Source organism: Thunnus thynnus, chromosome 6 (assembly GCF_963924715.1).
Source record: "Thunnus thynnus chromosome 6, fThuThy2.1, whole genome shotgun sequence".
NCBI classification, from domain to species: domain Eukaryota; kingdom Metazoa; phylum Chordata; class Actinopteri; order Scombriformes; family Scombridae; genus Thunnus; species Thunnus thynnus.
In genome coordinates this window covers 33,646,494-33,661,887 of record NC_089522.1, presented here as the reverse complement: position 1 = coordinate 33,661,887, position 15,394 = coordinate 33,646,494, and the positions used below count along the sequence as shown (strand labels likewise).

General features: G+C 39.5%; 1 protein-coding gene across 1 annotated transcript in view; it reads right to left on the bottom strand.

Annotated features, from left to right (window-relative positions):
- LOC137185283 (uncharacterized) overlaps positions 1 to 12,757 on the bottom strand; it is a 37,697-nt gene extending 24,940 nt beyond the window's left edge. Inside the window, exons 1-3 of the mRNA XM_067593630.1 lie at positions 12,732 to 12,757; positions 12,432 to 12,559; positions 2,110 to 2,451 (exon numbers count right to left, since the gene is read on the bottom strand). Of these exons, the coding sequence (XP_067449731.1) occupies positions 2,110 to 2,451; positions 12,432 to 12,559; positions 12,732 to 12,757 (496 nt within the window). The remainder of the gene's footprint in view (positions 1 to 2,109; positions 2,452 to 12,431; positions 12,560 to 12,731) is intronic.
- Between the last annotated feature and the right edge of the window lie 2,637 nt (positions 12,758 to 15,394).

Sequence of the window (15,394 nt, the reverse complement as noted above, 5' to 3'; positions counted from 1 at the left end):
GACCTAAAGGATACTCTCAGCATGTTTTGGTGAGTAACACTGAATATAAATATAACCTTGTTTACGAGAAAACTACACAGGAAACCTTTATCAAAAATGAGATCTTCCTGTTGAAAAAACATCTCAGACTTTGATCTGAATGTTTCTTGACTTGTCATGTGCTGACATCACATGTTAATAATTATCTTACATCATTAGAAACGTAGGATGTGTTTAAACATTAGACGTGAAGATAACAAGGAAATTTATTGTAAAATTGAAAGTGAAATGTTTTCTTCTAGGTGCTGAACTGTCTTATGTGCTGAAACACATGTTGGACCATCTTGTTATTCTTATTAGACAACGTTGTTATGCTGAATTTGACTGTTTTAAGAGGACGTTTTGTTGCAGAGAGACAGTGATGGACAGATGGACAGACATGAACTGTCCTGTACCTGTAAACTGCTCTGTGGTTTCAGGGAAAGATGATGAAGGTGTGAAGCTTCTTGAACTGGAGATTGAACTCTGTGTTGTTGGTGGTGTGGAGTTTGATGGGACTGATGTTGGAAAAGGTCGGAGAGTCCAGTTTGGTTTTGAAGTGGTTGGAGCTGTGAACAATGAAAACACATTGAAACAATCAGATACTGAATCAATAATGCAGAGAAATGAGATGCTGCTCTAGACAGAAAGATCATATTGACAGCATCCATCACATACACAAGAAATACGCAGCATTAAATATGTTAATGAAGTAAATGATTAAGATTATTTTATGTGAGTTTGTTCTATTATTATTAAGTCTTGTTATTTGATTTTTGATAACAGAAGAGTAAGAAAATAACATCCACAGGTTGATTTTCTGACATTAATCATAAAAGCACAAATGTCTGAAAAGGTTTTTAAAAATCGTACAAACTGATTGTTGTAAATTTAAAAACTAACATTATAAAGGCAACACATTTTACATCAGATTACTTTGTGACTCTACAAATGAGTTTCATCTTTAGAAACATTTTAGAGTATGATGTCTTGAACTGAGGAACCTAAGGAACCGTTCTTCTCTATGTTACCTAATGTTAATAGAAATATAGAAAAGGTCCCAGGTTGGACAACTAGTATGACTCTGCCAACCTCAGCACTCCTCTTGTTGTCACAAATCAACTTCTGGCTGTGACCCAAAAAAACATATTTTTTTAAGATTATTGTTTGGACATTTTGTGGCTTTATTTGATAGTGATAGTGGAGAGAGACAGGACATGTGGGGAGATATGACAGCAGCAGACAGTTCGGCCAGCTGGGAATCAAACTGAGGACTCGCTGCTCAGGGCGTTAGTGTCCATGTGATAACCACTCAGCTATCAGGTCACCCCCAAAATTAATTTTTTCTTATTTTAAATGAAAATATGACAACTTTTCGTAATTTAAACCATTTAACAATTGATATTCATTGAACAGAATGTGAACAGAAAATTAAATATAAAACTCACCATCTACAACAAAGATCGAGAACGTCTCAGATGAATCTGGAGACGAAGCTCTGCCGTAACCACACCTGTACCGTCCTGTGTCTGACTTCTTCAGCTGTGTGATGGTCACATACAGTCCATATACAGATCCTTCTCTATATTCAATGCTGTATCTGCCATTCTGAGCTCTGTTCTCTTCTGTTTTAACCAGGATGTCTTCTTCTTTTTTACATTCATCCTTACAGAAGAACTTCCTGCTTAAATTGACAGAATCAATGCATGGATATGTCATATCTCCTCCAACAGTTCCTGCACGGGTGAAATGAGTGTTGTCATCCAATGTTGCTTCTGAAAAGATGAACAATCAACAGTTACTGTCTGTACTTCCTGTAAGATGCTGCAGTCTGATCACAATATTTCCTGCTTCACATTTACACAGATCCACAGAGTCACACTGGGAGCTGCCCAGTTCAACCAGTCTGACTGCTGGAGTAATGATTTCATCCAACATTGATACACTGAGTCAATATATCATAAACGTCTCACATTCTTCAACAATTTAATTAAATTCTATCTGACTTCATTTATTCTTAAGTTTCAGAATCATTAAATGGGATGAACATGGTAAATATATCAGGTTTTATGACTTTCAGTAGAAACTCACCATCTGTAACTATGAGGTCAAACTCACAGTAAGCATCTGGGACCGAAGATCCACCCAAACCAAATCTGTACCGTCCTGAGTCTGACTTGGTCAGCTGTGTGAAGGTCACAGTCACAGTTCTTCTTCCAGAAGATCCGTCTTCATATCTGATGCTGTATCTGCCACTCTGAGCTGTGACATCATCTGTTTTAATGAGAATGTCTTCTTCTTTACATTCTCCTTTACAGAAGAACTTGGTGCTTCCAGATGAAGTCAAGGAGCAATATATTGAACCATTTCCTCCTTCAGCTCCAGCAAAAACACTTATTGCATTGACGAGTCCAGTGTTTCCATCCTGCAGTGCTGTTGGAAAGATGAACAGTGAATACTGATGATCAATACTTTGTGTATTGTAGACTTACTGTAAACAGACTGCAGATTAATGAGGGCTAATCCATCAGTTCACAGAGAAGCAGAGATGATACAGAGGCAGCCATTAGCAAAGTTTTCACTGACTGTACAGCAGTTGCTGTTGTTCTACTTGTAGCTGCAGTTGTAGTCACAGTGTCTCTGTGTAACGTCTGTTTTTCAATGTTTTTCTTTCATACTTTCTAATATCAAACACATTAATGAGCAACAAATATTCATGATGGATGGTTCATATGTTTTGTTAAATTACATTTAGTTTAGTTAAATTACAAGATTAGATTATAGAGATGTTGTAATTAGTAACAGAATAATTTAGAGAACAACAGGAAAACTAATTAACATGACAGCAACATGAAAACTTGTGTGATACAAATCTGACATTTGTTAAAATGAACACAATGAATGTCCAGAAGCAGTTTGTGCTGCAGCTTTGCAGACACAGTCAGGTAATCAGTCCTCACCTGATAAGAAGCAGAAGAACAGAACATGGTGGATATTCATTCTGAGTTTGATCCTGATGCAGAAAATCATCAAACTGTCAGAGAACTGCCTCTATATGTCTGTCTGATCAATCAGGAAGCTGACGATCATTTAAATTAACATTCCTTCCTCTTCCTCTTTCTATCTCTCTCTCTCTCTCTCTCTCTCTCTGTCCGTGTTTGCAAAATGATGATGATAATGATGATGATGGTGTTTAAGGGTACATTAATGAATAATTTCATTTTTGATCCATTATATGACCCATATGACCTCTGTGGAATTATTCAGACACATTAAACACCAACAAACCAAACGTTACAGTATGTAAACACACCAGCATCTCACAGCACAATATATTGACCTCATATAAATCTTTACATACTGTATAATATCCCAGGAGATGTCCAACAATGAAGATTAAATAAATACATACACACAGTCTAATATATATGAACACAACGAGTGTAATATTAATGTGTGTGGATCAGTGGTTTCATGATGAAGCTGCTGACTGAACATAAGGATAATCACTTTACCCAATTCATGAGCACCATATAAACATTTAATATATAGTTATCTGTTTACGCCCCTAACAAATTTGACCACAAATTTTTTCATAACCTATGTGGGACACTTTCAGAACTCCAGGATTTTGCTTTAATCTTAGGAGGGGATATGAATGCTGCCTTAGATCCTAATTTAGATTGCTCAGTCTTACAGGATCATCGTTCTCATTCTCAAATATCAGCTTCAACCTCTTTGTCACATATGATATCAGAATTTAATTTCCTAGATGCATATATAGTGGTTAACCCTTCAGCTAGGCAGTACAGCTTTATCTCTAATAGACAGAGATCCTACTAACGCATTGACTATATTTTTATCTCCTCAGGAATCTCTGAAATATATGATGCAACAATGCTTCCCTCTCCTTTGTCTGACTATTCTATCCTATTGGTTAAATTTATTTTATGAAATTCACCCGGTAAAGCATCGCGCTGGCGATTCAACATCACTCTTTCAAAAAATACTGATTATTGTAAATATTTCAGGTGTGAACTTGACAAATTTGTGTCTGAGAATGCTGGTACTGTGGATGATCCTCGGATATTTTGGTACGCATTAAGGGGGTGCATTAGGAACATTATCATATCTTTTGCTTCTCATCTTAATAAAACTCGATTTAGTAAAATTCATGAATTGGAATCAAAGCTTTTTGAATTGGAAAAGCAACAACAGTAAACATTTTGTGAGATTAGAGACCAAGATATTCAGGTAAGACGTATAGAATCAGATTCTCTTCTTAGATGTCGAGCCGAATTTCTCATTCATAAAACTTGAAGAAATTATTATTTTCATCTTCTTGCTCAGAGATTGAGACATGATGACAAATTCTCTACTATTTCCGCTATCAAGTTTAGTCACTCGTATAATATTGTTTCCAAACCCGAGGAAATAAATAGTGAATTAAGAAATTTTTATGCAAGGTTGTACTCTTCGGAAGTTACCCTAGACAGAGATAGATGTGATTTTTTTTTTTCAGAACCTAAATCTCCTGACCTTAAATCAGGAGGAGTCTGATCAACTACAGGCCCCTATTTCCCTTGAGGAACTCGAAAATGCCACACAACTAATGAAAAAGGGCAAATCACCAGGTTGGGATGGTATTCCTCCTGAAGTTTACCTGGTGTTTTGGAATCGCTTAGGTAAATTTATGTTACAGATGATCACTACTTCTATTGATAGAGGATTTTTTAATAGTGATACTAACTCTGCCGTTCTCACTGTTCTTTTAAAACCAAACAAAGACGCCACCCTTTGTAACAATTAAAAGCCCTTGTCAATTTTGAATGCCGAAATTAAAATATATGCCAAAGTGTTAGCCATCAGACTTGAAACACATATGACCAAACCATCATGATCAGTCTGGTTTTATTAAAACCCATCAAGTGGCAGATAACATACGTAGATTACTCCATGTGATCAACTTCTCTCAGGATGTTCCCTCATCTTGTGCAGTCCTTTCTTTAGATGCTAAACAGGCTTTTGATCGCCTAGAGTGGGAATATTTATGGTATGTACTTGACAGATTCCACTTGGGTCCAAATTTCATTAAGATGATAAAATCGTTATATGCTAATCCCTCAGCTATGGTCATTACAGGGAACATTTTGCGTTCTATCACCTTTATTATTTGCCCTTTCACTTGAGCCATTAGCTCAAAAGATTACTTTTTGTAACACATCTCACCACATATCATTATTCGCAAATTATATTTTACTTTACTGAGATAGTGTCCTAACCCCCATTCCTCAAGTCCTGGATACTTTCGAAGAATTTAGTGCTTTGTCAGAGTATGAGATTAAGTGGTCTAAGTCATCATTACTTCCATTAAATTCATTTTTTGACCCCTCAACCATACCTTCACACATTCCAGTGGTGAAGTCCTTCAAATATCTGGGAGTGGATATTTTTCCATCCCTATATTTAATTACAACTAAAAACTTTCAGGGCATTTGAAATCCTCAAGGGATACTGGGACAAGATTCACAGTCTCATCTCTAAATTTATTTGGAAGGGCAAGCATCCTCGCCTAAAATTGACAACTCTGCAGCGTGGTAGACAGGAAGAAGGACTAACTGTCCCGAACTTCAGGTTGTATTTTTGGTCTTTTGTGTTGTGCCCATTATCAATCTGGTTAGACCCCAATGCATCAGTCTCATGGCGGGCTCTTGAGGAAAACCTTGCCTCCCCACATCGCTTATAAGACCCAACATATTCGAGCCTGTCTCCTAAACACTTCAAATCCAAGCTGGGCCCTATTATGTCTTTCCTTTTAACAACTTGGCACTTTGTAGAAAAAGCAACTCACTCTCAGTTAAAGTGACATAATCACAGTCCCATTTTTCATAATTATGATCTTCTTATAGGAGGTACCCTGTTTTCATTTCCTCAATGGAGTAATAGAGGCATCCACTCATTGTCTGACATCTGTGAGGGAACTGGGCGCCACATGGGTGGGAGGGACGGAGGGATTACCCTTTGTTAGCTACAGGGTGATAAGTATCTCAAACATCCAGTCCAATAATGGATTTTTCAGCAAACTAATTGAATAAGTATTACCACAGTAAATGTTCAAGCAATCTCCTAACTGTTAAGTTGAATGGTATCGGTCTAACAGTTTATTATCATGAATTATGAAGATATGTATTCAGTCTGCTCATTTGAGAACATGAACGCAACTGTAGTTTATCTTAATTGCTTGAAGAATCCTTAAAATTGTCTGCTCTATTGTCAATTGTGTTGTGACAGATCATTATTAGTATGGACTTTACTGGAATGTTTCAAATCTGTTGCCCCCTTCACGTTATAGTGGGATATATTATGTTATTTTACTTTGTTATTTTGTGTTGTTATTGTAACAAATTCTGTTATGATTTTTCTTTGGCAATAAAAACAATTGGTAACAAAAAAATATATAGTTATGAGGTATAAAGACATTTTATTAAGTCTCAGTATTTATTATAACTTCTCCTATGAAGACATATTTTATATTATTATAACTGAGTTTTACTATGTTGTCATTCATTATCCATTTATACAGCAGCAAACACGTCTGGATGCCAACAAGAGTTATAACCATTTATCAAATATCTATATACAGTTTATAAATAATAAATATGGGGAGGGTATTCAAGACAACTTTTACCGATATATTTTTAATATTGTATATATATTTTTATTCAGAAATCAAACTAATTGAAGGAAGCAATCAGAAAATGTTCAGTTAAGCCTTTGTTCAGAAAAAAAAGTTAGTTCAGTGACAGATATCTTGGCTGTCATTGAGACTTTATCACAACTGCTGACTGCAAACTTTCCTGAACTTTCCTGAAGTTTGCAGTCAGCAGAAACAACAAGTTTCAAGTTTGCAGTCATCAGAAATAAGTTGCAAGTTTGAAGTAAGCGGAAACAACAAGTTTGAAGTTTGCAGTCATCAGAAATAAGTTTGAAGTTTGAAGTCAGCGGAAACAACAAGTTTGAAGTTTGCAGTCATCAGAAATAAGTTTGAAGTTTGAAGTCAGCGGAAACAACAAGTTTGAAGTTTGCAGTCATCAGAAATAAGTTTGAAGTTTGCAGTCAGCAGAAACAAACAGAAACAAGTTCTGAATCTGAAGATCTGTATTTTTTGTCCTCTTTGTACAAACTAGTGACTTTTCTGTGTATAAAAACGCTGTCTGTTTCACACACTGACCACAAAAAGCTCACTGAGAGGGAGAATCACTGGGGAAGCAGCGCTTGCTTCTCTCTTTTCTGCTCATGGAGGCGGTTATCCACACAAATGGCAAAGGAATTCCAATCAACAAGTTCAGCAGGTTCAGGATAAGATACTAATTTGTCTTTAATTAAATCAGACAAGGGAAAAATACAGGTTGGAGCGACTCCTCATTCCCTCCACTTTCTGCTGACACCTTTCGGAACTCCATGGCGTATTCTGCAACACTCTGGAGACCTTGGTAGAGGGAGGAAAGTCTCTTGGAAGCATCCCTAACCCCTACTGGATGGTCAGTCACCTTACAAATCTCCAAGGTGAAGGCAGAGTAAGACGTGGTAACTGGAGGACTGCTTCTCCCACACTGCTGTCGCACAGGTCAGGGCGTTTCCCCAGAGGAGGCCCATGAGGAAAGCATTTTATCGTGGAGTAAGACTGCTGCTGTTGGAAAACAAGATCACTTTGAATTAGGAATTATTGACATAATCTCAAATTTCCATCATACCATTTAGGAGAGGAAACCTGTGGTTCCCTAACAGACGGTGGAGTTGGAGCAGCTGGGATCAGTGGACTGGGAGTGGAGCTAGCATATGGGTTTAGTCTATTCTGGATGCTGGACACGTTCCTGCAGAGCTTGCGGAGGCTGTCCATTACGTCCCGCAGAGTCTGGCTATGCTTGGATATGCTTACTGTCATGTATTAAGGCTGAACCCACATTCAGATGCTAGACAAGCAGGCAAGGTGAAAACAAGTGTTTTATTGAGACAGGCAGGGATGGTGAGATGGTGGCTGGGTGGTGTTTGGGCTGAGGTTGGGGAGAGGACTCCGGGAGGAGGCTTGGCAGAGGGAATCCTGAGGTCATGTGAACTATAGCAGAGTTAGTTTAGTGACCAGCTGTGTATGCATGTTGTAAATGATCCTCTCCAATATTTTGCTGAGTAGACTAATTGGCCCAACAGAATGCAGCCCACTTTATCTTTTGGCAATTATATGACTTTAGATTCTTTCCATAGTGCAGGGCACAGAGCTTGTCAAACATCTGTTAAAAATATGACATATAGGGATAGATAAATATCTGGTGTTACGTCCCTAGTCTAGGGGAAACCTGGACATAACATGTTTAGAGCCCCCGCACTTCCCAGGCCCAAGAACGGTCAGCCCGACAACCATCAAAGTTCACTGTGGCAGTTTATTTTGCAGAACTTCGGAGCTGAGCAATGCCAAAAACAACAACCGAAACTAAACTAAACCCCCACCCTAAACTTCCCTATCGAAAAACAAAAATAGAAACAAAAGACAAGGCATAACCTAACTCTTCTCAAGAAAAACAGGAGAAAAAAGGTTCACACAAAAAAAGGGCTTCTCACTCCTGCGAATTAAACTGCTACCTCAGTTTGTGCAAATATTTACAATGTACAACATTGAATCTGCAGCACTTTACCACTCCTATACATGACTGACACACACACACACACACACACACACACACACACACACACACACACACACACACACACACACACACACACACACGACTAGTAGGATGGGCCTCCATTGTTGGACATGGGAGAGAGAGCGAGAGCCGGCATCAGCTGGTGTTTAAATCATCCGTTCTGGCCAATCAGCTGTCCCGGCACCCAGGCCAATCAGGGAGCACCACCTGCACGTAATCAGACATGCACACACTAGAAGGGTAAGGAAGAGAGAGAGCAGTTATTGTCAAAATAGAAATACAGATGGCCAGCAGGGGCAAAAAACACAATAATGACCAAGGGTCATAACACTGGCTGCAGCTTTGAGTAGTTTGCTATCCATATTGTCAATACCTGGAGATATATCATTAGAAAGGTGTTTTTAACCATATCTACATGTACTTGTTTGAACTCAAATGTGCACTGCCTCTCCTTTATAATATTGTTCTTAATCAAAGCATATGACAGAGAGCTATGCGGTGGAGCCATGCTAGCTCTTAATCGTTCAATTTTGTTAATGAAAAAATTGTTAAAATAATTTGCAATTTCCTAAGGCTTTATGATAGAAACACCTTCACAGCTCACAGCTGGCTGGCAGGCTGTGAATGAAACAACAGTCCTGTTGGGACTGGCTGTCAGTGCAGGGTTCTTGTACGGAAATGGTGATGGCTTGATAGGTGTATTGATTCCAGATGATGGGCAGGTGTGCAGAGAAAGAGAGAGAGAGAGAGAGAGAGCAAGGGGGTAAAGGGAACTAACAGACAGATAAAACCAAAATACATCAAGTACACAGCACTCATACTAAAAAGGCTGAAAATAACAAAAACACACTCACAGCAGGCAGGCAGATGTCACAGAGGAGGGGTCATGACAGTTCAGATGTTTTGTTTTGGGGTCACAGTCAATAACAGCCATATTTCTCATTATAAATTATTCAGTATTATTCCCTCTTATCCCCTTCAAAGTCTCCCTGAGATGTGACACACATCTCTTCTCCCATTCCTAGAGACATTTTGTGTAGTTATCTTTTGTCAGTGTGTTCAGAGCCTCCTGCATTTCTTCCACAGTGACGAATCTTGTCCCTTTCAACCCCAATTTTAGTTTCACCAAGCCGTAGAATGTGGCCAATTTTTTTTCCTAGGATGGAAAAGTCAAGACCCACCCTTCTCTGCCTCTGATTGGCTAGTACTCGTTGCCTTCGTTGGTTTGGTTGGTTTGGTTTAGGCATGAGGAGTGAGCCCTTCAGAAAGTAACAGTTTTGATTGGTGCAAGAGTTTCAAGGTAATACCTCGTGGTTGAAACATCTTATCTTTAATGTCCAAGTAAGGAGTAACCGGTGATGTAGGGGCATCTCTGGGCAAAAGGCTTTTATTGATACAGCTCCCAACCCAGAGTTGGGAGAACTGAAAGCCAACTTTGATGTGTAGAGTGATGCTTTTCCATCTTCCCTTGGAGCTTCAATAAACTTTCATTTGTGGCACACAGAGATCTTGACTGAAGAGTCTTTATTTTCCCACCCTGCACTCATGCTGACAATGACTTTAAGGAATTTGAGTGTCCCCCTCACATATTCTAAGAACACCTAACAGTATGATGCCCTTGAATAAAGGATGACCTTTTCAATAAAGGACCTAAAGCCTAATTTCTCTAATTCCTCTCTCCTCACATGGTTTCCTTGTGTCTCTCCATGCACCCGCGGTGGGAGGGGCTAAGATGAAAGGAAAAGATGCAAGTGAGGGAAATGTGGACACAGTTAAGAGACAAATAAGAGACTTGTCACCTGTAGCGCTACCTGGGATTGCTTTACACACTGTGGCATCATCTTGTGGTTAAATCAAAACAAATCATCCAAATTCCAGTTTCATTTCCAATAAATTGTATGAAAGCTTAATAATAACAGTTAGATTGAGCTTGTAAGGAAACTCCTCAAGTCACTGCGGTCTATGTGGTGTGTTTAATCTATTTTTCCAAAATGCTTCACATTTCAAAAGCAGCAGATCCAGAAGCCACCTCACTTATTGCTGTTCACTTTCTCAAAGCCTTGATAGTGAAGACCAGAAATTGTGTCTGTGCTGTAGAAAATGTTGTGCTAAAGAAGTTAGATTGTGTCTCTAATAATGTTTTTATGTTCTGAAATCTGAATTTACAATTGTCGTTTTGTCTTCCTCACATACATCAAGCCACATGGACATTTCAGCATGTAAACAAGTGCTGGCACAAGTAATATGTCACTTCAAATGCCCCATTAAAGGTCTGTGCTGAACAGGGATGCCTGAACTCTTTAGTGCAAGTTGTGTTGTTGAACGTATGAGGTTATCATTGACTTCAGGATGACTTTTCAAATCTGAGAATGGTGAATCAATGAGAAAGATTTTTGCCTCTCGTTTGCAAAAAGAGGAGAGAAAAATGTACTGAAACAGAGTTTTAGGAGACAAATTAAAGACGACTTGACTGAAAAAGTCACAGTCTATTTGGATGAGAAAAAGTTGAACGAGTGTTTTGATGTTGCTGAGGAGCTGATGAAACCTGAAACTCCTCAACAAGCAGCAGGAGCAGCAGGAGCAGCAGGAGCAGCAGGAGCAGCAGGAGCTCAGGTAAATCATCAACACCTGTTTGCTTCATCTTGAGCTTTCTATTTGACTTTCTTTGTCATTTTCATCTGTATTTTTTAAGATTCTCTGAGTGTCAGTGTCTCACCAGCAGAGGCTGTTTTGCTCTTAATGACAAAGTATAAATCTGCTGCAGCCTTGAATTATGGTGTTATATTAAAATAAAATAATAAATATTAGTGTTTATTATATTAATGTTTTTTTTATTTATCCTGCAAGATGTTATGTTTGCAACAGTTCATTTTTGTTTTAAATGAAACTGTCACTAACTGTATATGATTCTTAGCAGGGAGCAGGAACACCAGGTAGACAACCAGGGTCAGAGGTAAATAACACCCACATGTTTCTATTTATATGTTTGTCTGACTGTGTGACTCCAGTTTCAGATCAACCTGTCGCTAATACTAAACTAACTTGTCTAACACTATAAATTACAAATCTTTTGGATCCTGCAGTTTCTTCACCATTGTGAGACTGACTGTCATGTGATCAATACAAAGGTCGTTGCTCCATCAATTTTCACTCCGATGTGCACACAGTGAGACCTAGGAGACCTAAAGAACAGATCAGAGATTATCTTTAATCACTCTGTGTCTGAGCCTATATACCAAATATAAGCTCCATGCATATTCTGTCCTCAGATTAAAAAATCATGTTCCATTTAAGATCGTGTTTTCTCTAAACAGGGGGCGCTTCTTTTGGCCGGACATCCAGGTTCATCAGACATGCAGTAAAAACAGACCTACTGTATTTATAGTCAGCTGTAGTCTGTAATCATAAAGTTGATGATTGGACACAGACTGGGAATTTTTTGTTGCTTTGGTTTTTTGTAATAACATTTTTTAAGACGTTTCTGTTGTGGTTCATATTTTCTGAATTGGACTCGCTTTCAGCAACCAGTACGGTGCATATATATAGCATAGCCTAAAATTTTAAATGCCGACAACGCCACCTTGGGCCACCTTTTGGATAAGGGGGCTGCATCACCTGTTGAGTAGCCTATGCAGTCTTTCAACCCCAAAAGTCTTCCTTGTGGGCAAAGAAATCCTTCCTCCCACTTGCGCAGCAGAGCTGCTAACTGACCTTGCTCATCCTGGGTCAGGTCTGGTCGATCAGCCAGCTTCAGCACTACAAACACTTGGTCTTCCTCCACGACATAACTGGCATCTATCAACCCCACCTCCACCAGACCATCAGCGCCAGGCTTCAGGCTGACATCACATGCTCCACATACGTTTTTCTTTTAGGCAATTTTAGCTGCACCCAGTGTGACCATGCCGTGGTGATTTGTGTTTCCATTACCAGTTTTACCGTGCCTAGTTGTGCTGAGTGGCGCCAGAGTTGGACCATCTCCGGAGTTGGGTCAAAGCATGCCTAACCCACCTCCAAACAACTTCCTCGGGTAACATCTCGCCAACTTGAATCTCTGTAGTTTGAGGTTTAGTTTCTCTCCTGTCTCTCTGTTTGTACTTTCAAGTATTTCCTTTATTTGATCATTTCCTGATCACTTTCAGCCGTATTGGAGCCGCATTAAGTTACTGCAGATTAATACATGTCATGCTGCTGCTGCTTGCATGGATGTATGTTTCAACTACTTGAAATAGTCTGTCCAGCTTCTGGTAACGTCTTATGGAGACATGGAAATTACGCAGGTTATGAATGTGAATGGGAACTCTGTTACAAGTCCAATACTGTCAGCGTCTCTCAGTCTGTGGAGCCACTAGTACAACAGGAATGCCAGCAGCTGACGTCCTTGGTGTGTGGTCCCTCCTCTTACACACGGCTGTTCCTGGCTCCTGTTTAACTGGTGCTCTGTCCTGGGGGAAACAGGAAATAACCACCAGTATCCTGCAGACACACCAACCCTGATTTGCCACCACTTGCCTGGCCCCACAGCTGGCCCTGCCAGTGTCTGCTGCAAAACAATGGAGATAAATACATACAGTTTTCCTGGGTGGCAGCGCCGGGCTGGAGTATTCACACTAAGTGATCATGGGCTGCTGCGCCTTTGGCTCCTGTGGTGGGTTGTCTTCTGGTCTTGGGGTTCAGGGGAGAAGGCCTTGCTGTTCTGTGTCAGGCTCTTGGTGGTTCCCTGCTGTGATTCCTTCTCTCCTGCCTGAGTCTCTGTGCTGCTACGCTCTCCATTTTTAACAGAGGTCAGTGCCTGTCTCCGACAAAACACTACTGCATGCTATAACACAATACCATAAAAACACAACAATCCAATGAAGCAAGAACTGATGAAAAGGGTTATTAAAAAACACAACAAATGCAATAGAACACACAATAAATAATCTAAAACTTGCAAACAAGAAATAATTAAAACATGCATAAAACCCCGCAGCACTGACCCTGTCATGTTTGGTTTGGGGGTTGTCATGTGGGGCTTTATATTTATTTATTTATTTGTTATTTGTTTATTTGTTGTCTATATAGTGTTTAAAACACATTAATTACTGTTTTTCACAGAGCTGTAACAGAACACACATGGTACAAATGACAGAGAGCAGAAAAATATAAAACAAGGATCATGTTACAACAATTTCATGTTTTCTCTCTAAATGTGTTTCTGTCATCATTCACTGTGTTAAATGGTTTTCAGGAGGAAGGAAGTCCACCTCCATCAGAGGTAAATCGGTTACTTCCGTCTCGAGGGAATTTGAGGACGCTGGTTGCAGCAGCGGTCTCTCTCGGATCCAGGAATGTGTTCGGGTGAACACGGGCGAAGTCTCGTCTCGTCCGGCGAGGGGAGTCTTCGATGAGGGGAAAACACGTGATTGGGGTACCCCCTTTAGTCAGCTGACTCCAAGAGGAACAGCAGCTACTCCTAGCTCAGTGACATGGGAAAGGCGTGTGCTTCAGGGCATGTTCAGTTTTTAAAGGGGCGGTGACATCATGGCTGCGTCATCAGGACGCTCCGCTGTGCAGGAGCATCTCCGCCAATGAGACTGTATGTTGACTGCTCCCTGCTGAGGTGTGAAAATCGCAAAGCATCCTTGGAAATGGAGTTTGCAATGGACTCCCATTGTCTGAAAGCAGCATTTTTGGCGCTATTCCTTTGTCTCGGGGAAAACAAAGGAATAAAGCACCTTGTGGTCAGGCCTCACAGGTTACATGTGGGCCTTCTTTGTGTGACCTCGTGGTTTGAGGCCCAACATCATTATCATCATCATCATCATCATCTTCACTCACTGTGTTAAATGGTTTTCAGGAGGAAGGAAGTCCACCTCCATCAGAGGTAAATCTACCAATCTATCAACAATTCCAGTTTCAGACCAATAATAATGATACAAATCTTGTAAATCACATGTGGATCCTTCTGTTTTCACCACTGTGAGACTGACTGACATGTGATCAGTACAGAGGTCACTAGAGGTCGCTGCTCCGTCACTTTTCACTCTGACATGCAAACAGTAGAGTTTAATCAGGAGGTTCTGACTTTGACTGTAGCTGCTCTATCAGCCCCGACTGAAAGTGAGGTTTACATACTAATCAATTAATTGATCTGACTATCAATCAAAGCCATTGGTCATGATGCTGCTGTAACTTCATAGTTGATGTCACTTTCACCAAACAAATTTCATATATATAAATACTGTTGACTCTGGACTTGTTCTATAATGTGTTCTATGAGATGACTGACTGAAGTTGTGTTTTTCTAACAGAATCAGCACCTTATACAGCTGGAAGCAGGTCCATCATGGACGGGAAAAATGACCTTTTCATCAATTTCTGTGAGAACTTTGGTCCATCTGAGACCTAACTCAATAATTTAAAAAAAACAGTTTTAAACAGACTTTAATTTCTATTTCATTACATGTAATTTCTTCTTTTTATTTGTAGGATAATACATGGTGCAAAGTGATCACTGCACTTCTCCTTTTTCAAAGATGTAAAAGTTAAGTCTAAAATATAAAAAATTGTAAAACTTGAAGTGCCAGTATCTCTAAATTGTACTGAATACAAATGGTGAGTTATTTAGCACCACTGCAGCTGAGAGTCAGACACAGAAAGAAACAGTTTGTCTTTAAGTTTAATGGAAGTTT